This window comes from Mixophyes fleayi, chromosome 4, assembly GCF_038048845.1.
Source record: "Mixophyes fleayi isolate aMixFle1 chromosome 4, aMixFle1.hap1, whole genome shotgun sequence".
NCBI lineage: Eukaryota > Metazoa > Chordata > Amphibia > Anura > Limnodynastidae > Mixophyes > Mixophyes fleayi.
Genome location: NC_134405.1, coordinates 136,784,709 through 136,807,208, shown reverse-complemented (window position 1 = coordinate 136,807,208; position 22,500 = coordinate 136,784,709). Strand labels below are relative to the sequence as shown.

The window sequence follows — 22,500 nt, the reverse complement described above, 5'->3', positions numbered from 1 at the left end:
GACAAATACTTAATAACTTTATTTTTTACACTGAAACTTAAAGTTGATCTAGGACATGCCCTAGTCCAACATTTTAAATTTACTTCCCCCTCCAATGCAACATGGTATTGCCAAGATGCAAAGTTACTCCTTTTCTTATTGAGTCAGGCCCATTGTGTGTATGATTGTAAGTCCCACATTTCAGATATCTGCTATAATCTGTCTGAATGATTTATATTGATACATACATCTAACACAGAGTTAATTTAGAACATAAATGGAATAGTATTTATTGTATAAACTGGAAACTACTCTTGTCAGTGATTAATTAATGAGATTAGGTATTAAATGGTCATTAGAGTAGTTGCCTTGCTATCAGGCACTCAGTGCTAGTAGCCCTTCCTTTCACAGTTGAATTGCTGCTCCAAGGAGAAGAGGTATAGTAAATGTAGCCAACTTCAAGTACACTAAAGCTGCGTGTGACTTAGCATAGATATTCATACACCATAATAAATTAATAGAAAAGGAGACAGATTAAAAGCGATATATTTTCTGTATGTATTTAACGGACTTACATATTTTAATAAAAAAAGATGTTACCTGATAATTTGAAAAACAAGATGAGAAACTTATTATCTAACTGAATAAGTGAATTGTTTATTTAATGTTGTGGTGGTTTAATTTGATTGGTGTGGTGCTTGTTTTATAAGTGCCAGCATTAGCTATTTTACCTGGAGGATAATCTAAAGCACTCTGCATGTTTCAGCATATTTTAAATTCATTTGGAAAAGACTTCCATTTTTCTATTTTCCAATTATCTTTTATAGCATGTGCTGCTGTTTAATCTTAAAATCATAAATGAAGTTAAACACTCCCTGACATCTTAAATGTTTGTATAGCAATTAGCTTAAAGTTATTTGTATGCTACTGGGCAAACTTCAGTACAATGACAGCAACCCAGACAGAGAGATAGATAGACAGAGAGATAGATAGACAGACAGAGAGATAGATAGATAGATAGATAGATAGATAGATAGATAGATAGATAGATAGATAATAAATAGATAGATAGATAGATAGATAGATAGATAGACAGAGAGACAGACAGACAGACAGACAGACAGATAGATAGATAGATAGATAGATAGATAGATAGATAAATAGATAGATAGATCATCATTAACATTTCTTTATATAGCTCCAGCATATTACATAGCGCTTTACAATTGGAAACAAACATAGCAATAAAACAATACTGCAAGCTTACAATCTATAGGGCAGTGGGAGTTTGTTACATGAGGATAAGTGCTACATATTGCATACTGGTTCAGCCAGATAGCAAAGGTAAATGGAGGGATGGAGAGATGGAGAGACAAAGGGATGAAAGGATAATAACAAGGGGCCTGATTCATTAAGGATCTTAATTTGAGAACCTTCTTATTTCAGTCTCCTGGACAAAACCATGCTACAATGCAAGGGGTGCAAATTAGTATTCTGTTTTGCACAATACTGACTGTTTTTTCATGTAGCACACAAATACTTGATAGCTTATTTGTACACTGAAATTTAAAGTTGATTTTTGTGTGCTACATGAAAAAACAATCAGTATTTAACTTATGTGCAAAACAGAATACTAATTTGCACCCTTGCATTGTAACATGGTTTGTCCAGGAGACTGAAATAAGAAGTTTCTCAAGTTAAAATCCTTAATGAATCAGGCCCAAGGACATTATATTAAGTGCAGTTTCCCAAAAAAAAGTAGATCTTGACTATTTTATGTAGAGATCAGAAATAATTATATTAGATAAAAGATTAATCAAGCTGATTCAAAGCAGGAATCTATTATTCTTTGCAATAAAAAAAACTCCAAACATATGCACTAAAGGTAATTTTCCAACAAATATAGGGCCTGAGTCATTAAGGAGAGTAAGGCAAAAAGAGGCGTAAACTTGATCCTGAACAAACCGTTACAATGCAAGGGGTGCAAATTAGTTTATTATTTGCACATACCCCAACTATAAATCTGTCCCCACATTTTAAATTTACCTCACCCCCCCCCCCCCCCCCAATGCAACATGGTTTTGCCAAGGTGCAAAGATACTCCTTATCTTTTCTTTACTCTCCTTAATGACTAAGGCCTACAGTGTTTTTTTGCGATTTTTGGCCTATTTTGCAAAGTGGCACGTGTCTTTGCTCATCTCGTACTGGAAGACAATGTCACCATGGGGCAGCATGGTGACACAATGGTTGGCATTGCTGTCTCACACTGCTGGGGTCATGGGTTTGATTCCAACCGGGCCCTATCTTTGTGGAGCTTGTATCTTTTCTCAGTGTTTCCCCCGGGTGCCCGGTTCCCTCCCTCACTCTAAAGACATACTGGTAGGTTAATTGGCAAACTGTATGTATGCTGTTTTTACCCCTTGAAAATATTTATGCCCCATGGTGATTTCTTTTGGTACTCACCACTTCTTCATCAGATAATTCCCGGCCCTGGATGCTGCTGTTCTCTCGCACAGCCAGTTGATGTTTCTTTCCTTTAATGTGACTGAAGAGATACACCTCAGAGGAAATCTATCAGGAAGGGTTAAGATCAGTTTTAGCATTTAAACAAACTATTCTCTGGACAATAGGTTACATTATAACCATATTAATCCACCTTGTTACACACATGTAAATTAGCACAAAAAGGAAAGTGACAAGGAAGAGGGATAAAAATTTCTGTCAGGTCTTGAGAAGATTGAAGGTGCAGCTAATAAATAAGATTTTGAAAACATTGTCCAAGGGTGACACATAGTAAGTAAATGTTTGGGTACTACCAAAAACCGATAGGACATACAGACAGGGAATGGCTAGAAGTAATCTGGCTAAGACTTACCATTACACTACAGAGAGTGCAGTGCTTTTTGCGCTCATATGGGGTGAGTTTAGGAGCATAGTCTGTGCTTGCATGTCTTCCACTGCTCAACTCTGCAGCTTTTTCTTTCCGCTGTTCAATCTGTTCCAGGTGTCTCCGTACACCCTCATCATGCTGAAGTGCACAAATAAAAGAAGAGAGACTGTGAGCGTATCATACATTATTCCCAGGTCACTAATGGTTAAATACATATTCCATGGACATATTTATGTAGTTGCGGATCTGCACGATTGGTTTATTTTCTGAGATCAAACTAGAAATAATCAACAGAAGCCTGATCATCACATATCCATCTGAGTAGCCATGGATTAAAACAATGGCTGACATACATCTACTACTGTTGTCCCTGGCTTAATATTAATTAACTATTCCCATGACACAGCAGATAGATTGTCCTTCTGTCCTTACCCAGCTAGCTATCCCTTATATAAGATATGTAGTGTGGTTCTGAAGCTTTCACTACAGTTTGTACATGGATATTACAGTTTAAAAATCTCACCCTACACCTCTTAATTTTCTTTAATCACAAATGAACCCCTTTCCTCCAATGCAAGAGGAAAGAAGGTGTTGTCTTTTTAATGTCAAATATAAATAGCTGCTTCTATAACTCTTCATTTGTATTGGGAAATCCACTACATCTCCCCACCTCAAAGTACCCATGGAGCCCCTAAAACAGTCATTATCACTAAGTGTCAGAATACTTACTAAGTATGGCCAGGAATTCAGTTCCTCATTCTAACAATTGTGGAGGAGTCCTGACTCAGACTGCTCCCTATAATGCATCAATCTGCCAGCAACATCAGCACCAAGTGAATGATTATTTTACTAGTAAAAAAAACTTAAATATAGATCCCATGTTGGTCATTTCACCAGGGCAGACCTGTGTACACCTAGACATATATGGTATCTTTGTACTCAGCACTTTCTGTAGATTTATATTTTGTGGATATACTGTCCATAAGATTTGTGCAGGATATTCAGCAACAAACAATGCATTTGTTTTTTAAAGTGCAGTTGTCAACTTTTTAATAACCCAAAACTTTAATACCACTTTTGGATTCTCTAGAGTGCAAAGATTAAGAAAACATATCTATCTATATCAAACTCTTACAAATTGGCCAGGCCGTGCTAGAGAAAAGGTGATTCTAAAGTCATGTTATTGAGAAGGGTGAGAGCAAATTCTAAAGCTTTCATTAAGTAAAAAAAAAGTAAAGCAAAAAAGGAGTTTACAACTAGAAGGGACAGGACGAGTGCATACTCCTCTCTTTTATGCAGTCACAGCAGAAATGTGTTTGAGCAGAAATGAGACTGCCTCCACAAGACTCCATCGTATCCCCATCCCTCTAATCACAACCAGAATGCTTTTCTGATGCTTTTCTGATGGTATAAAGGAGGTTTGTAGCTCTGAAAAATGAGCAGTATTTTAGAGGTCATGCTGCAATCTTCAGTCTAACAAAGCTAATTGACTCTAAAGCCAGGATGCGGTGAAGCAGTAACACAGGAGTCTGCTGGAGAGCGCTCTGCTCACAGACACATACAGATAACATCTAGAGAGGGAGAGACTGGCCCGAGGCACAGCCATTATTAGGGGCGGTGCTACGTCAGAAAGCTTCAAGTCTCTGAGGTGGTTTACTCCAATCTACTAACTGTCTTTCCTTCTCAAACTAGGTGGGCTGGGTGCAGCTTATCTGTTCCCAATATCTTGCTTTGCAGGCTAAGAAATTAGGTAAGGGAATGCTTTGAATGGTTCCTCCTTCCACATAATATAAACAAAAAAGACCCCAGGCCTTAATTTCTGACTAAACAGAAACATAGGTATCTTAATTTAATTCCAACCAAGTCAGACCATGCTGTGGGTGAACATGAAGCACAATTATTATTTTCCAGCAGACATCTCTGCTCACATTGCTTGCGGATCCGTACACTTTTAATACCAACCTTAAGCTGGATCTTCTTCTGTAACTCCTCCATTGCCTCCTGTTGTGCTGCTGTCAGTGCGGCCAATCTTTCTTCCCTGTCCCTTTGGTTAAGAAGTGACACTGATCAGTGAGTAATGAATGTAAAAATAGAATCCAATCAAATCGGACATATTGGAAGATTATGTGGTTCACAAATGGTATTTGGTTCATGAGTTTTTACGCTTTGTATTTAAGTTATGATATTTTAAAGCCAGGTCAATGCCAGTAACTAAATTTATTGGTTAAAAATATAAGCTTGCGTGTGCAGTTGGACTACAGAACATAATGGCACTATAGTGAGATAGAGAGTGTACAATCTGTATCAGAGGCTCCCCTATCTATATAAACCTCCATGGAAAGGGAACACACACTCATTCAAAGACACACGCAGAGATGCATACAAAATGCATATAGGGACAAGGTATAAATATATACATGGGAGAAAACCTTTCCACAGTTAGTTGAAGTGAAAACCTCAGTTTGCCTGATGAAAGAGAACAAAACATAATGAATTGGCAAAAATCTAAAGGTCTCCACTGAATATATATGTCCCTTTTCCCTCCTGATTTCATCTGATTATTGATGGAAAATAAATACAATAGTGTACCAAAGAAATACTGAGAGGATGACAAAGGACAAATGGTTAAGATTCAGATATGCATAGAACAGCAGGTTACGAATACAAAAAGAATCTAGTAAGCGCCAGCAACAAACAAATCTGACAATAAAGTAGAAAGCAGCTGCAGGCCGCTGGTGACGGCTCGGAGGGCTGCCTGATGCCCATAACTAACTCCTGGTTGTCAGCCAAAAGAGGTTAAACATGAGAAGAAGAGCAGCACATCATCCCTTCAATATTGATTGAAAGGGTTATCAAACTATTCTATATAACTAATAACAGGCTTGGAATCTTGGCCTACCTAACTATGCTTAATACAAGCAAGGAACTCCTCCCAATAGCCTTATGACTTAAAAGACCACCTAAAATACAAGATGCCTTACATACCCTTACATACAGAAGCTACCGATAACATTTATACATAGATATGTATTTGTGAATGTTATTGGCTGCTCCTTGAAATAAACCAACTTGTATTTCAGGTTAGTGGTTACTGCTGTGAACCAGGGTTCACCTGGAAATTTTAACCACTGCTGTTGGTTGACTATGATGAGCTGGAATGTATGAAGCTAATTCAGCAAGGAGCAGCTTTTATGTGAGATATAACACAACTAGACGCTGGAAATAGAATAAGGTGCTTCCACCTAGTCAAATAACAGTAACAGTTAGGGAATAACATAAGTGATCAAATTAATTACTCAGTTAGTATTTTCAGTGACCTGACAAGGCAAATCCTTTTTTTAAAAAAAACAACAAAAACCAGTGTTGTTTTATGTGCGACTGACACATTCATCTGCTGGCAGCGGATGCATTGTAGCAGACAAGGTCATTATAGACAATGACATTATGAACAAATATAAATATTGATCAATCAATCAATGTATCTAATGACCAGCAAATAAGTAAGAGATTGAACCTTTAGTGTATCGCATTGAAAGCTAATTCTATTTTGAACCACTTTTTCTTTTTCATTTATGAAGGCTAGAAGAAGTAAGTTATACTGTGCACATTCTAATACTACCACAAATGTTACCTAGGAAATAAATCAATTCTGCGGACAACGGAGTCAGTTAAATAAATATTTCTCAAATTTATGAATTATCTACACTCTGACTGTAAAAAGATTTATGGGTTTGAAAATCGGTGATCTAATTTCACATTTATGGCTACTAAACATCACATTTTCCATAAGAAGATTTGAGCTTCATGCTGTCCAAAGCTCTCTTTAATGTCTTCTAAAGTCCTATTAGGAATCCAGATAATAGACCAAACTCAGCTCAATACTGCACTACACTGTCCCTTTCATAAGGAAGTTTAATTGTCACCAGATGTACAGGAGGAGCTAAACATGCAGGCAGACCTTTAAGCATATGTACTTTTTAGGACAAAGTGGAAGCAGATTCTGTCAATTGAGCTAAGTGTTGAATGTTTTTGTTCTCTGGTCTAAACTACTGATTTCAAACTAGTTTATTTACACTGAGATACAGTAATGGCAATATGATATCAATGGCTTTGAAATGGTTAAGGTGGATCTGCCATATAAAAATCATTAATGGTACATCAGATAAAAAAAATGTCAACATTCCAAAACTGATGACTCAGTAATCTTAGTAGAATATATCAACATACAATAGCAGGGGCATGTGACTGAGACTACTCAGAGCAAGTGCAATGTGACTAAGACTACTTAGTGTAGGTTACTAGAAAGATGGTGTAATCACTGAAAGCACTGCTCTGTTGCTGGCAGACGCAGAGTCGGTAGGTGGGATTATTATGTGGCTATATAGTGGTGTTATGAAACTATATGTGCTGGACATTCACTTGTACATGATGGACAATTGGGTCTGATGTACACAATGTTTAAATTTTTGAACTGTTTGCAGATTAAATATTTATTGTTCAATGTATTGTATACAATTTTTTTCTAAGTACAGCATGCATGCTAAATATTCACTTTCATAACAACATAAAAACACCCTTGTCATGAAGCCAAGAGGAAATAGGGAATGGAGTCTGTTTATCAGTGGTTAATGCTACTGACTACTGAACCGGTCTTACTAGGGACCCCGCAGGGAGAAATAAGCTTCGCTGTGTGGGATGTGCAGCTCACGGCCCTCTAAGTCAGCTACTGGAGAAATAGGTGGGTGAAAGAAGCGTGATCAGACAATCCTAGGTCAAGCCGGGCTGGTATGCAATGCTGAATCAGAATGAAGAGAGTGGTCAGGAAAGCCAAAGGTCAGAAAGCATAGACAAAATCAGTATCCAAAAGGAGAAGTCAGGAGCCAAGGTCACAACAGGGAAGGCAAGCTAACTGGAACAGGAGTGGGGTGGCAGAACTCAGAGACTGGAACTGCTATAACTGCTGGAGTAAGAGTGGACCTAGTACTCTGGCACCCTAACGGGTGTCCCGTTGCTGGGTGACAGGACGCGCCTGGCCGGGGAAGAAGGCGACCGTCCCTGCACAGTGGGCAGCCACCTGACAACCCTTTTAGCCATATTAGTCATAAAAAATTATTTACACCATTCAGTTTATCTTGCTTGCCATAGCACACTGTGTAAAGGATACAGACAGTAATAATTTTGCAGCGAAACCCACTTTGGATTGCTTTCCATCACACAGTCAAAAATAAAATTCTAATTGGCAAGTTTGGAGGTAATATGTGACTGAGAGAATTCATTGCAAGCGTCATGTGACTGAGACAACTCGGTGCAAATGCGAATAGAAACCGTTAAAATTGAGAATGATCAGCAAGGGTCATATGATTGATACCAATCAGTGTCTCATGTAACAGACAACAAAGAGTCATACTTGCCTACTTTTCATATCTCCCACTTGGGAGATATGCGATGGGAGGTATGACAAGCAGAGATGCGCATGACTTGGTGATTGGTTTACTTGGGAGGTTTGATTGAAAGACATTTTTTTTAAACTCCATTTTCGAAAATGGACTAACAGAGCCGAAACTAGACTAGCTACTGGGGCAAGAAAGAAAACGGATATCCCCTTGCCTTCAAGTTTAACCAAATTAGCCTCAAATATTAATTTCCCTGTGCCATCTTCAGCTTGGCCCCTCTTTCACAGTCCTAGCTATGCCCCTGATGAGTACATATATTTACTTTGCAGTGTTTTTAAGCTTTTATATAGAATGTGACTCTATAATGTTAATAAACTTAAAATCTTAATTAAAAAATAAATAAATTACAAAATATATAGGCTGTCAATACCATACAATAATATTGCTGATTCTTAAACCAAGAGTCATATGCAGGCTTGGTAATCATCGCATTCTAAGCTACAGATGCATACATCCCAGTAAGCTACAGCATGGAAAGGAAACTCCACAAGAAAAGTACCATAGCACCAGCTGTAATGAAATATGCAGGCAATGTAAGAGCGTGCTGTCAGCTACTCCTTGTAATGATGCATCTTTTATTAACCAGACTAAAAACATTGCCACAATTGAGACAATGTAAATATATTAGGATAGGGTTGTGGTTCTGGCTCATATATTACACTCCCAGCAAGCAGATGACTAAAAACCTGCCAGACACTTACTCTGCAACGTCATAGTGTCATCACGTGGTGACAAAATGTTGTCACACGTTGGGTAGATGTATAAAGCCACCAACATATAACCACAATTCCAATAAACCAAATAAGAAGTATATAAACCACACACAGTTATAAGCATAATTTCATGAAGAACAAAGCAAACAGCTGTGAAGATTAACATATGCTAGCGAAGAACGGGGAACCGTAAAAATAGAAGTTATTGCCCTCGCTCAGCCCGCACTGTTTCTCACATGTACTCTTTTCCACTTAGAATGTAAGTACACGCAGGATACTTTTCACACCCATTTGTTTGTACTTCTATGTAATGTCTGTATATCTTACTAATTTGACAGTTTTATGAAAAATGATACAGCTTTAGAAATACTATATAAAATTAAATATTAAGCTTTATATTAAAACTTACTTGAGAAATCAAAGTCAACTTAAGAAAGTATTGATACCATTCTTTACTTAAGCACTATTTCACATTCACATCATCAACAGATTTCATTGCTCCCTTCCTAAAGAATATTCTACAAAGCTGACTGCTTAATATAGGAAGTAGATGGTTACCTAGATCCACAAAAAGGTTTGTGTTACAACGCTGCCTATGTAACAAATGCAATAAAAAGCACATGAAATAAGTAGGAAGACATTAGAAGAGACTGGCGTTTTGAAAGATTCTAAGAATTAGTGCACGGGGTCACTATTAACTCTCACAAACAGACCATTATAAAATACATGTATATAGCAAGTAAATGGTATAAACATATTCAGACCTAATCAGCATTCTAATAATAAAGTGCACCAGGAGATTTCCAGCTAGGCCAGAATACCCCATTACATCTAGGGATGTGCACTGGCCACTTTTGGTGTCTCGTGTTTTGTGTTTTGGATTCGGATTTGCTTGAGGTTTTGGGTTCGGATTTGTTTCGCAAAACACTTGACGAAAGGTTTTGGTTCGGATTTAAGGTTTTGGATTTGGATTTTTTTTGAAAAAAACATAAAAAGTGTTAAAAACAAGTTTTTGGGTTTATTTTCACTCCTACGCTATTATTAACCTCAATAACATTCAATAACAATCATTTCCACTAATTCCCAGTCTATTCTGAACACCTCACACCTCACAATATTGTTTTTAGTCCAAAACGTTTCACTGAGGTAGCTTTCTGGACTGCATAGTGCAGTGGCCCCGGTCCACAATTTGGTACCGGGGCCACAATATATCACCCTCAAATGGTCTCAATTCCACCAAAAAGGTATCTGGACTGCGTAGTGGAGTGGTCCCCACAATATAATAAAAAAACCCTCAACTGGTCTGAATTTTACCAAAAAAGTATCTGGACTGCGTAGTGGAGTGGTCCCCACAATATAATAAAAAAAACCCTCAACTGGTCTGAATTCCACCAAACAAGTATCTGGACTGCGTAGTGGAGTGGCCCCGGTACCCAATTTGATACCGGGGCCACAATATAATAAAAAAAACCTCAACTGGTCTGAATTCCACCAAAAAAGTATCTGGACTGCGTAGTGGAGTGGTCCCCACATTATAATAAAAAAACCCTCAACTGGTCTGAATTCCACCAAAAAAGTATCTGGACTGCGTAGTGGAGTGGTCCCCACAATATAATAAAAAAAACCCTCAACTGGTCTGAATTCCACCAAACAAGTATCTGGACTGCGTAGTGGAGTGGCCCCGGTACCCAATTTGATACCGGGGCCACAATATAATAAAAAAAACCTCAACTGGTCTGAATTCCACCAAAAAAGTATCTGGACTGCGTAGTGGAGTGGTCCCCACATTATAATAAAAAAAACCCTCAACTGGTCTGAATTCCACCAAAAAAGTATCTGGACTGCGTAGTGGAGTGGTCCCCACAATATAATAAAAAAAAACCCTCAACTGGTCTGAATTCCAGGGAACAGATGGCGGACACCGGATGGACATCTAAAACCAACATAGCAGTTAAGGGCGCAGTTCCTCTTTTTTGTGACTGCACAAACAATTAACGTAGTAATAGAAATGACAATTTTTTGGGGTTTTAAATATAGAAAAAAAGAAGGTAGTACTAGAAATGTCAGGTTTTTTTTTGTTTTAAATATAGAAATAAAGAAGGTAGTACTAGAAATGGCAGTTATTTTTTTTTTTTTTTTAAATAGAGAAAGAAAGAAGGTAGTACTAGAAATGGCAGCTATTTAGTTTCTTTTAAATAGAGAAAGAAAGAAGGTAGTAATATAAATGGCAGTTATTTAGTTTCTTTTAAATAAAGAAAGAAAGAAGGTAGTACTAGAAATGGCAGTTTTTTTGGGGTTTTAAATATAGAAAGAAAGAAGGTAGTACTAGAAATGGCAGTTATTTAGTTTCTTTTAAATAGAGATAGAAAGAAGGTAGTAATAGAAATGGCAGTTATTTAGTTTCTTTTAAATAGAGATAGAAAGAAGGTAGTACTAGAAATGGCAGTTATTTAGTTTCTTTTAAATAGAAAAAGAAAGAAGGTAGTAATAGAAATGGCAGTTATTCGAATCCCCAGGAGAGTCTAAGTGGGGTGAGCCACAGAGAGATTATTTCTCTCAGTTTCTCTAACAGGTTGTCAGTGTTGTGCCTCTTCTTAAAACCTGTGATACATAACTACACACACTCAGCAAAGCTTTTACAAATTATCTGCGGCACAGGAGAGTACCACTGGACTGTACTTTAATAGCAGTACCTATTATTTTTGGGTACAGCAACAGTGAATGATCATAGTTAGACTTTTAAATAGTAGCACAAGCTATATTTTTTAAAAAATTTGAATATTTTTTTCCAATTACCGGTAATTTTGGAAATTTTTTTATTTTTTTTAAATTAATTTTTTATAATTTTTTTTATAAAAATATATATATATTTTTTTTTAAACTTTTGGATAACTTGGAAATAACAATGCCCTTAGCAGAACAGACCACAGGACGCAGGAAATACAGAAAGAAAGAAGGTAGCAATAGAAATGGCAGTTCCTCTTTTTTGGAACTGCACAAACAGTGATGAAAATGAAGGTGGAGCTGGTGGCATGTCACGGTCCTCTTCAGAGGACAATCTCCTGACCAGCAGGTCTTTGCACCGCTGTAGACTTGTGTCCGCCGGAAACAGACACACAACATATGCTTTAAACCGAGGATCGAGAACGGTGGGCAGAATGTATTCCTCTGACTTTAAAAGACTGACCACCCTCGGATCCTGGCAAAGCGTGCGAAGGGCTTCATCCACAAGAGCTACATGCTTGGTGGAATCGCAATGGTGTACCAGCTCCTCCCTCACTTTCTCCAGCTGCTTCTGCAAAAGCCTGATCAGGGGAATCACCCTGTCGGAACTGACTTCTCGTGTGGCAAGTTCAAATGGCTGCAGAACCTTGCACAACACGGAAATCATTCTCCTGTGCGCTTGACTCAGGCGCATCCCCACTCCTTTTCCTATGTCGTAGGTGGCTGTGTAGGCTTGAATGGCCTTTTGATGCTCCTCCATCCTGTGCAGCATATAGAGGGTGGAGTTCTAGCACGTCACTACCTCTTGTTAATTTAGATTGCAAGGCTTGTAAATACTCTGAAGATAAAAAAAAGCAGGCTGCACAGACTGTGGAGCTAGAAAGTGAAATTAAATGGACCACGTTACTTTGGTGGCTATCTATGCCCCCCCCCCCCGCCCTACACTTGTAGTTGAATATAAAAAAAGCAGCCTGCATAGACTGTAGAACTAGAAATTCAAATATACAAAGAAATGGACAAAGGCAGTTTGGTATCTGTCTGCATCAGATCCCCTCTCCGCTAGGAGTAAAATAGAAAACTATTCAGCCTTTATATAATTTAGAATATAAATAGAAATTGAGAAAGGCAATTTGGTATCTGTCTGCATCATAATCATCAACATCCTCCTCAGTGCCAGCTACATCAATATCCTCCTCCCGCTGTACAACATTCACACCTTCATTAGCCAAATCTGTAACTGGACTGTGGGTAACCCTTCCAGCATATGCAGAGGGCGTGCTGCAAATGCTGGATGGAGTCACCTCTTCCTGTACAGTGATGGGAAGGTCAGGCTTCACAACCACCAACACCCTTGGACTCGCATTGGGGATTTGTGATGTCATCTGTTTAGAAGGCAGAGTTCTTTGCTGTTTTGTTGTTGTTGCTGACAGCATAACTCTCTTAAATTTTTTGTAGGGGGGGGGAAGAGGGGGAGGGCTTAGATCCTTGGGTGAAGCTGGACCACTAGTCATGAACACGGGCCAGGGCCTAAGCCGTTCCTTGCCACTACGTGTCGTAAATGGCATATTGCCAACTTTACGTTTCTCCTCAGATGATTTTAAGTTTCTCTTTTTGCTACTTTTTGAGAACTTGGGCTTTTTGGATTTTACATGCCCTGTACTAGGAGATTGGGCATCGGGCTTGCCAGACGACGTTGATGGCATTTCATCGTCTATGTCATGACTAGTGGCAGCAGCTTCAGCATTAGGAGGAAGTGGGTCTTGATCTTTCCCTACTTTATCCTCCAAATTTTTGTTTTTCATTATATGTAGCACAAGAGAGCGTACCCCTAAGCCACACACACTCTGCAAAGCCTTTAAAAATTATATGCGGCACAGGAGAGTACCACTGGACTTATACTGCTGAATCAGTGAACTTTGTAATATATCAGTACCACTGGACTTATACTGCTGAATCAGTGAACTTTGTAATATATCAGTACCACTGGACTTATACTGCTGAATCAGTGAACTTTGTAATATATCAGTACCACTGGACTTATACTGCTGAATCAGTGAACTTTGTAATAGCAGTACCACTGGACTTATACTGCTGAATCAGTGAACTTTGTAATATATCAGTACCACTGGACTTATACTGCTGAATCAGTGAACTTTGTAATAGCAGTACCACTGGACTTATACTGCTGAATCAGTGAACTTTGTAATATAGCAGTACCACTGGACTTATACTGCAGAATCAGTGAACTTTGTAATATAGCAGTACCAATGGACTTATACTGCAGGATTGTTTTGGGATATTTTTTATTTTTTTATTATAATTTTATATAATTATTTATAAACTTTTTTTGTAATTTTTTTTATAACTTTTTTGGAAATTTTTTAGAATTTGGGAATAATGGGGAAATAACAATGCCCTTAGAAGGACAGAGCACAGGACACAGCACCACTGGACTGAACAGGACACAGCACAGGACCCAGCAGCACCACTGAACTCAGAAGGACAGAGCACAGGACACAGCACCACTGGACTGAGCAGAACACAGCAAAGCACAGAACTGAACAGCACAACACAGCACAGCACAACACAGCACAGCACAGCACAGCACAGCACGAGATATAGCAGGACAGAGGACCACCTAACACAACCATCTACCCTGATCAATGCCCGAGTGAAGATGGCGGCGACTAGCGGGGAATTTATAGGATCCGAGTATCGCGAGATCCGACAGCGGGATTATGACTCAGAGCCTCGGTTTTAGTTTCGCAATTGGCGGGAATACCCGGATCTGTCTCGGATCCGGCTCGGATCGGCAACGTTCGGGTGGGCTCGGATTTCAGATATCCGAGCCCGGTCATCTCTAATTACATCATGGGGCAACCTGAGAAAATTTGTAAACTTTCTTTTCCCTCAAGCTGACTTCCCTACACCTAGAAACCCTCCAATAGCCACCTCGAACCTTTAACCTGCAGTAAACAATGGTCTGTCTCGTAAAGCAGACTGTTAAAGCAGCAATCCCATGAAAACATGATTATTCCTTAGTTTGTTTCTTCAATCTGCTATTAATTAACTATCGTTCTGCAGTGTCATGAGTATACTATGAAAACCTCAGTCAAATGGCACATGATCTAGTGAGCAGAGAGGGTTTTCAACGCCACTTTGAGCTCTGGCTGCACATAAGGGGTTAATCTGGCTGCATTATGATATATATATATATATATAGATATATATATATATATAGATAGATATAGATAGATATAGATGAGATTACTTAGTAAATGAGCATAAGCATATTTGCCTTAACGACTAGCCCCTCGGTGCTAGTGCCCCTTCCTTTTTCTTTAAAACTAGGAGGGGAGTGAGGGGCCCCAGGCGGCATTAGCGTGCATCCTCGTACTGGCTTTCCACAGGTTCCAGCCACTTTACTGTACGTGCTGCGCACCTCCCTCTTCATTTCTTTCTCTAAACATGGGCCTAGCATCCTCTTGTTACTGTTAATAAGGGCACCAAATAGTGTTAATGAGCAGCTGTAGGGAGCTTCTCAAGTACCTTGCTGTGTGACTGCCGACAGAACATGGAATCTGCTCAGAAGGGAAGAGAACGCTGTTAATAAAGTGAGCAGGAAGTGCAGAGTGGCAGACAGAGCAAGAGGAGATGGCCGGACCAATGATAAAGTTGGTGGAGTTATTTTGCATTTTTGCATGAGGTTGCAGAGCAGGTAAGTGTGTAAAGGGGAATATTAGTTGTTAAGGTAATGTGGAAAGGAAGTGATGTTATATGGGGTTGATCGGGGCTATAAATATATTGTAGAGGCTATTATTGCAATATAGTACTATTAATTAAATGTGAATGCCAGGATCCAGACAAGCAGCAACTGAGCTTAGAAAGACTGTCTCTGCCACTGTCTCATGTTTGGTGGGATAGAACAAATTTTGGGAGACTGTCCTGCACACTTTGTTTCTACACATATGCTGTGCTGGTGTGCCCATTGAGTTGTTCATTGCAGTAAAACCCACCTGTATGAGCAAATCATTGTCATCAAAAAGCCTTATTTTGGCTTGTACACACAAGATAAAACACCAGCTTTGCCCCCTCCAGCATTGTGCTCCTCATGGTAAGTGCAAGTGAAACACCTAATATCATACAGATCCATGATGTGCTGGATGGACCTGTAATATAGCATTTGTGTGTGTCTTGCACTGCAGTGTGCACTGAGGATGTGTTTAACATACAGATGACTGTGTGCTATCAAAGAGATTGTGCTTTGGTAACACACATTCGGGTTATGTTCAATGTTTGGACAATACAGTCAAACATACTTTAGGTAAGACACTGGTAACAATTAAAATGTTCTGTCCAGTATAGCTTATCAAAAAGTATAATGACATTTCAACTGGGAAAGACTGGTGTAGGCAATAAGAGGCTATTATGTTGTCTGCTTCTTAGAGGCTGCAATAAACAAGACTCATAAATGTGACAATAACAAATCACACCTGTTGACATGACTGTCATACAGCAGCACCCAAGGGATTAGTCTCTTACCTAGCTCTCTCTCTAGCTGCATCCTCTCGAGCACGCTCCTTTTCTTGCCGTTGCATCTCTATTCGAGCTTCTTGTTCCTTCCTCTTTATCAACAGCTCTTCTACACGGGCTTGGCGTTCTGCTTCTAACAGTCGCTTACGTTCCTAAGCACATTATATAAGAGTAATGCCCTTGTAATTATGTCTACGTAAATTTTTGTCCAACCAAAGGCTACAGCACTTTCTGAGTTGAATAACCCATAAATATATTACTGAATCGATTTGAGCAATGCCAACATGTATGTTCTCAAAAAAGAGATGGTTGTGTCACGTTGCTTAAGAGTTTGTACCTGTACGGCTTCATCACGTGCTTGCTTCTCCTCCTGCCGCCGCTGCCGCTCCTCCTGCAGCTCATTGAGTCTTTGCTCGTATTCCTTCAGTTTTGCTAAGACATCGTGTCGTTTGTTCTGGGCTTCCAAAGTGTTGATGAAAGCAATCTCATTTACCTGTGACATCAAGAACAATGTTATCCAAAACCAACATTTTAAGATTCACCATTAATAACCTTAGTCCAGGGGTTGGCAACCTTTTTCTATCAGAGTGCCGGCTAAAATACACACATACAGGGCTGCCTAGAGAAATTCATGGCCCCAGTGCAGCAACTTCATGTGTCTCCCCTTATAGTCAAGCATGGTAAACAAAATGTTGTGCCGCTGCTTTTTTTTTACCATGCAAGCGGTCGTACCATTGGGGGCGTGGCAGTGCATCATTGGGGGCATGTCTAGCAGGTGAAAAGCACCAGGCCACCCTCTTACATAAAAATGCATTACTCACACATGCCCCCTTGCTCAGCAGCTTTGCTCACATATGTCCCCTCTGCCCACATGCTTTAATCACACTGAAGCGTCCGAAGATACCTGAGCTGAAGGGGATTTAGCCACTACCGATCCCCCCTGCACTCAATACATTTTTTTAAAAAAAAGTACTTTTAAAATAAAAAATGTATTTTCAAAGATAGTTCTCCAATGGGGACTCGGGCACCCAAGCAGACCCGGGTAATTTGTAGCTGTCCCCTCCCCTCTCGGCTATAATATTATGTCTCATTTTATGAGGCTAATATCATATTAACAATAAGGGACCAGCTAAAAAACGTTATGCCGCACAGTAGTGCCCCAGTTCACATCATACCTAATAGTTGTGTCCCCAATTCATCTTATGCCTCATAGTTTTGCCCACAATTCATACTTTGCCACAGTTGCCACCAGAAACTCAGAGTATGCCACAGTTGCCCCCATAAATATATAGTATGCCACAGTTGCCCTCAGAAATACGTAGTATGCCACAGTTGCCCCCACAAATACATAGTATGCCACAGTTGCCCCCAGAAATACATAGCATGCCACAGTTGCCCCCAGAAATATATAGTATGCCACAGTTGCCCCCAAAAATATATAGTATGAAGCAGCTTCACTGTGGCATACTTCGGTAATGAAGCAGCTTCACTGTGCCATATTTCGGTAATGAAGCAGCTTCACTGTGGCATACTTCGGTAATGAAGCAGCTTCACTGTGCCATACTTCGGTAATGAAGCAGCTTCAGCAAAGCAGCCGGAGAAGGCCGAAACGGAGCTTCTGCGCATGCGCAGAAGCTCCGTTTCGGCCATCACTGGCTGTTTTATTGAAGCAGCTTCAGCGTCGGCGTGCCAGACAAAAGTGGTCAGCGTGCCACGTCTGACCCCTGCCTTAGTCTGTTTATTTGGAGGGCAGAAGAGCAACTTGCATTTTGCAACGTTATCTAAACCTTTATTTGTAATTTCCCACTAGACGTACTGTTCTGGACCTTTCACACATACATGCATATGCTTGTGAATTTACATATTGTCCATATAGCTCTATTACAGCAGTTGGTCTGTGGCTGCACAGACATAGCGATAGCGGCACTAATCCACGAAAACCTCCAATGTTTAGAGAAACCTATCTTTCAAAATGACACTTCAAACACTGCGTCTTGAATCAGTTGTAGATTTGTCTTACATTTCCTGTACCAACACCACTGTATTCTTGGTCTCATTTTGGATAAAATTGTTGCCAGTACCCTCTCTATCATTGTGTGTGTGACACAAACTATACAATGACTGCTCTGATGATCTCCATACCTTGGCTTCCTCCTCCTGAGCCTTCTTCACAATGGCTTGTAACTGAACATCCCGCTTGAACTCTGCATGGAGCAGCTTCTCATCCATCATTTTGCGCCTCTGCTCTAGTAATTCCTCCTTCCACTTTCGCACATCCTTCTCCTATAACACAATGAAATCTTTAAAGAGAAATATCCCAAAACATTAACCAGTGAGAGAACTTAGAAAATGCTAGGTCTATAACACATATAAAATTGTTAAAAAAAACAAAACTAACGAAAAAGAATGGCATGTAAATTGAAATGTGCAAAGACTCGCCTGCGACCTCAGAGCATTCATGACCTCAAGTTTAGTATAACATTTTTCACGCATGTCCTGTTCACAAAAACCTCTGCACGTTGGACAATTACAAAAAATGGACCAATAATGCAATTAATATTTAACACACTTATTCTCACAAAAGCTAGCCATAACGCTGAACAACTGTATGTGTAATACATTGGCTAAACACATTACAGACAGACTGGTCAGCTACATTTTACTTGTCAGATAGTGACTGGAAGCACAGGCTGAGCCAGTCATTGGCAGAGAGGATTTTCCACACTAGTAAATCAAATCAGATGGGATTTGAATTATACAAGGCAAATGATTTGGGGCCCCCACAATTGTCTGACAATTTGGCCAGAAATCATCCACCTTTTAACACAGAGTCTGTATGATTATGGTCAAAATGACTGATCTATTTGGGTTTCCTCTATAACAAGGTGCTTTCGTGGCTTTTTACTTGCACTGTACCAATTCTTAACTCACTCTTTCCAGCAGCTTTTGAAGCTTAAGAGCTTTCTCTTCTCGCAGCTTCTCTCTCAGCTGCTGTGCTTTTAGCTGCTTCTCTTCATGCTTCTTTTTGGATTCAGCAATTGTCCTGGGAAAAGGAAACAATGGGAACCGTCATGTGTAATCTGACCATTTTCCTCTTACAGACTGCACCAAGAAAATGAATTAAGTTTCTGATACATTTACTCATCCTTTATGCTGCATTATAGCTTCTTTAAGGTACAGATGCTCCAGGTCTACCTACCCCAAGCAAAGGATAAGCAGGTTGCATGCTGGAAAGCCTGACAATACTCTGTGCACAAGCCAGCAAGCCTGATGCAAGAGCCTGGCCTGGCTGGAACATGCAGTGAGTAGCATCATCCAATGCAGCTGGGCTCCCGGCTTACGGGGAAATATTTATTTACCTAAGTAGACTGGAAGCTTTAGTCATTTACTGGGCATAGTCTACAGAGGAAAAGAGTATTGCATAATATAGCCACATATGCTTTCCAGCTTCTGCAATGTACACTAGCCAGTGCTCTCAGAGGTAAACTTCATTCTGATATATGTAACCACAGCCACAAAAGGGACAATGTACCTCCTAATCAATGTTACTTGGCTAAAATGCTGTATAATATTCTTGTGATATAATAATACATAATAACAATCATCATTTACAATGGCACTTACCATTTTCTGACCCCCTTAGTGTGTGTGTATATGTGTGTGCCAGTAGATAGCCAGCCAATAGCTAGCGGAGCATGCTGGGACTTGTAGTTTCACAACACCTGGAGAGCCACAGGTTGGCCAGGCCTGTCCTAGTCTAACTCATATAGTGAGTCGCATAAGTGAATAATAATTAAGCATTAGCCACATTTAAACTCTTGAAAGAAATATAGTGATGGCTGCTCATCAAGAAAATATATTGCTTATTTCAATAAACAGAAGCTTACCTTTTTCTGGAAGGTGAAGACAGCTTTTCATGCATGTGGATACCATGACCCGGTGGCCTGGAAGGTTCCTCTTCCACGATATCTCCCCAGGATGTGTTCTGTCTCCACGACTCACGAGCTACAAGAACAAGCATGTATGATGTAAACAAGACTTTTTTTCAGGTTAGGACAGTAGTTTCTTACTGTTAACGGTCAGGACTAATATTTTCATAATTCATTTCATCTAATTATCATTAGAAATTCACATTTTAAATGTAAAATTATAAAAACACCGCAGTTGCAAATGAAGCATGTGTCTATTCTAGATCATTCTTAATCACAATTCCTTGTAACCCATTCCTCCAAAATGGTTAAATGAATATTCAGTCGCTTGTAAACTGTGCCTCTACTTCAGTTTAACAGCACAGCAACATAAAAAGAGAGACCCAGCTATATGTGAGCACCAGGATTCTGCTAAATAAAGCGACCATTTGTGGTTCCAGGTGACCTTCACCAAAGTACTACTATTTGGAAGGAAAGGGATAAATGAGGTTAACTGTAGAGAAAACATAGTTTAATCTAAAAACACATTACAGACTCACTGGGAACATATTGGTTAAGATTGCACCTGACAGCTATGTTTATCAATGAGACTTAAAATATGTTGCTATAAATTAATATAATTGTTATTTTACAGTCCATAAAATCACAGCGAGCATGAAAAACAAAAGAAAAGCAAAACACACAAACCTCAAACTAGATAACTGTACTGTGTAAAGACCTCATTTATTTCACAGGATTTCCTCCTCTGATTTAAAGTTTCTCTCCATTGCCATAAAGAAAATCCAAATGACTAAATGCACACATGGTCAGGTGAAGAGGTGAAATATTCATCCTACCTATTTCTTCATATTAATGTAAAGAGAATATTTGAGTCTCAGAATTTCCCATAAATGGACACCAAGTAGAAAGGAAAAATATTTCACACCCTCACTGTTTCCAAGTTTTCTTGCAAGGAGTGTGCCTTTAAACATACCTTCATAATCTGCTAGAACCTCATTCCAGTCCATGGACATACCATTGAATGACATACTTCCACTGCCTATACTAGCCTGAAACAAGACACCAAAATTAATAGCATGAAAGCAACTAATAAAAATAGTTAAGAGTTAAGGGGCTAGATTTACTAAGCTGCGGGTTTGAAAAAGTGGGGATGTTGCCTATAGCAACCAATCAGATTCTAGCTGTCATTTTGTAATGGTACTAAATAAATGAAAGCTAGAATCTGATTGGTTGCTATAGGCAACATCCCCACTTTTTCAAACCCGCAGCTTAGTAAATCTAGCCCAAGGTGTTCATCACCTGAGAACCATAGGGGTGGGAAAATTCTCTTGCACAGCCTAAAAGTAGCTGGTGGTTAGTTTATTACTATAGTGTGTATACATATACAAGGTATGTCTATTAAATAATGAGACTGTGATTCCACCTAGTAAACAAAGCAGTCAGGGTTGGTTATAACTGCATACGTAGTAACCTTGAACCTGTCTGAACCTGCATGACAAGCTGCAACACTCTATGACGTTCAGTTGATTGTGAGTCGCCATTTAGTTTGGTTGTGTTTTCTGTAGAGTGCCGAAAAAAGTGTTAAAGTTGAACGTGTCAATTTGAATTTTTTAGTAAAATTGCACAAAACACCAACATAATGTTTTCAAATGCTTACTACGGCCTATGGGAATGACTGCCTGTCTCGTGCGCATGTGTTTGAGTGGAACAAAAGATTTAGCGAGGGACTTGAGAATGTCGAAGATGATGAACGCCCTGGACGACCTTGCACTTCAAGAACCGAAGCAAATGTAGAAAAAAATCAGTCAGATTGTTCGAAAAGAACGCCGACTCAGTGTTCGAATGATAGCTGAATCCATGAAGACACCGTATGGGAAATTTTGCGTGAGGATCTTAACATGACGAAAGTTTGTGCAAAGATGTCCCAAGGGTTCTCACACCAGAGCAAAAAGAAGGTTGCAAGGAATGTTGTGTTGACATTCTGCAGCAACTTGACACAGATCCAAACCTGTTTCATAAAGTAATCACTTGTGATGAGACCTGGATCTTCCAGTATGATCCTGAAACCAAAAGACAGTCAATGCACTGGAAAACACCGTCATCACCAAGAATGAAAAAAACTTGTCAAAGCAAGTCAAAATTCAAAGCAATGCTCAATGTTTTTTTCTATATCAAGGGTGTAATTTTGGAAGAATGGGTTCCAGAAGGCACAACAGTTAATCAGCATTATTATAAGGAAGTTTTGCAAAAGCTGAGAGAAAGAGTCAGAAAGAAACGTC

At 39.3% G+C, this 22,500-nt stretch overlaps 1 protein-coding gene across 3 annotated transcripts in view; it reads right to left on the bottom strand.

Annotated features, from left to right (window-relative positions):
• SCAPER (S-phase cyclin A associated protein in the ER) overlaps positions 1–22,500 on the bottom strand; it is a 204,954-nt gene that overhangs the window by 122,599 nt on the left and 59,855 nt on the right. For all 3 annotated transcript variants that reach the window (XM_075208424.1, XM_075208425.1, XM_075208426.1), the window contains exons 11-19: positions 21,195–21,270; positions 20,180–20,297; positions 19,224–19,335; positions 18,435–18,575; positions 16,630–16,785; positions 16,302–16,444; positions 4,832–4,913; positions 2,855–3,007; positions 2,443–2,550 (exon numbers count right to left, since the gene is read on the bottom strand). In XM_075208424.1, coding sequence (XP_075064525.1) covers positions 2,443–2,550; positions 2,855–3,007; positions 4,832–4,913; positions 16,302–16,444; positions 16,630–16,785; positions 18,435–18,575; positions 19,224–19,335; positions 20,180–20,297; positions 21,195–21,270 — 1,089 coding nt within the window. The remainder of the gene's footprint in view (positions 1–2,442; positions 2,551–2,854; positions 3,008–4,831; positions 4,914–16,301; positions 16,445–16,629; positions 16,786–18,434; positions 18,576–19,223; positions 19,336–20,179; positions 20,298–21,194; positions 21,271–22,500) is intronic.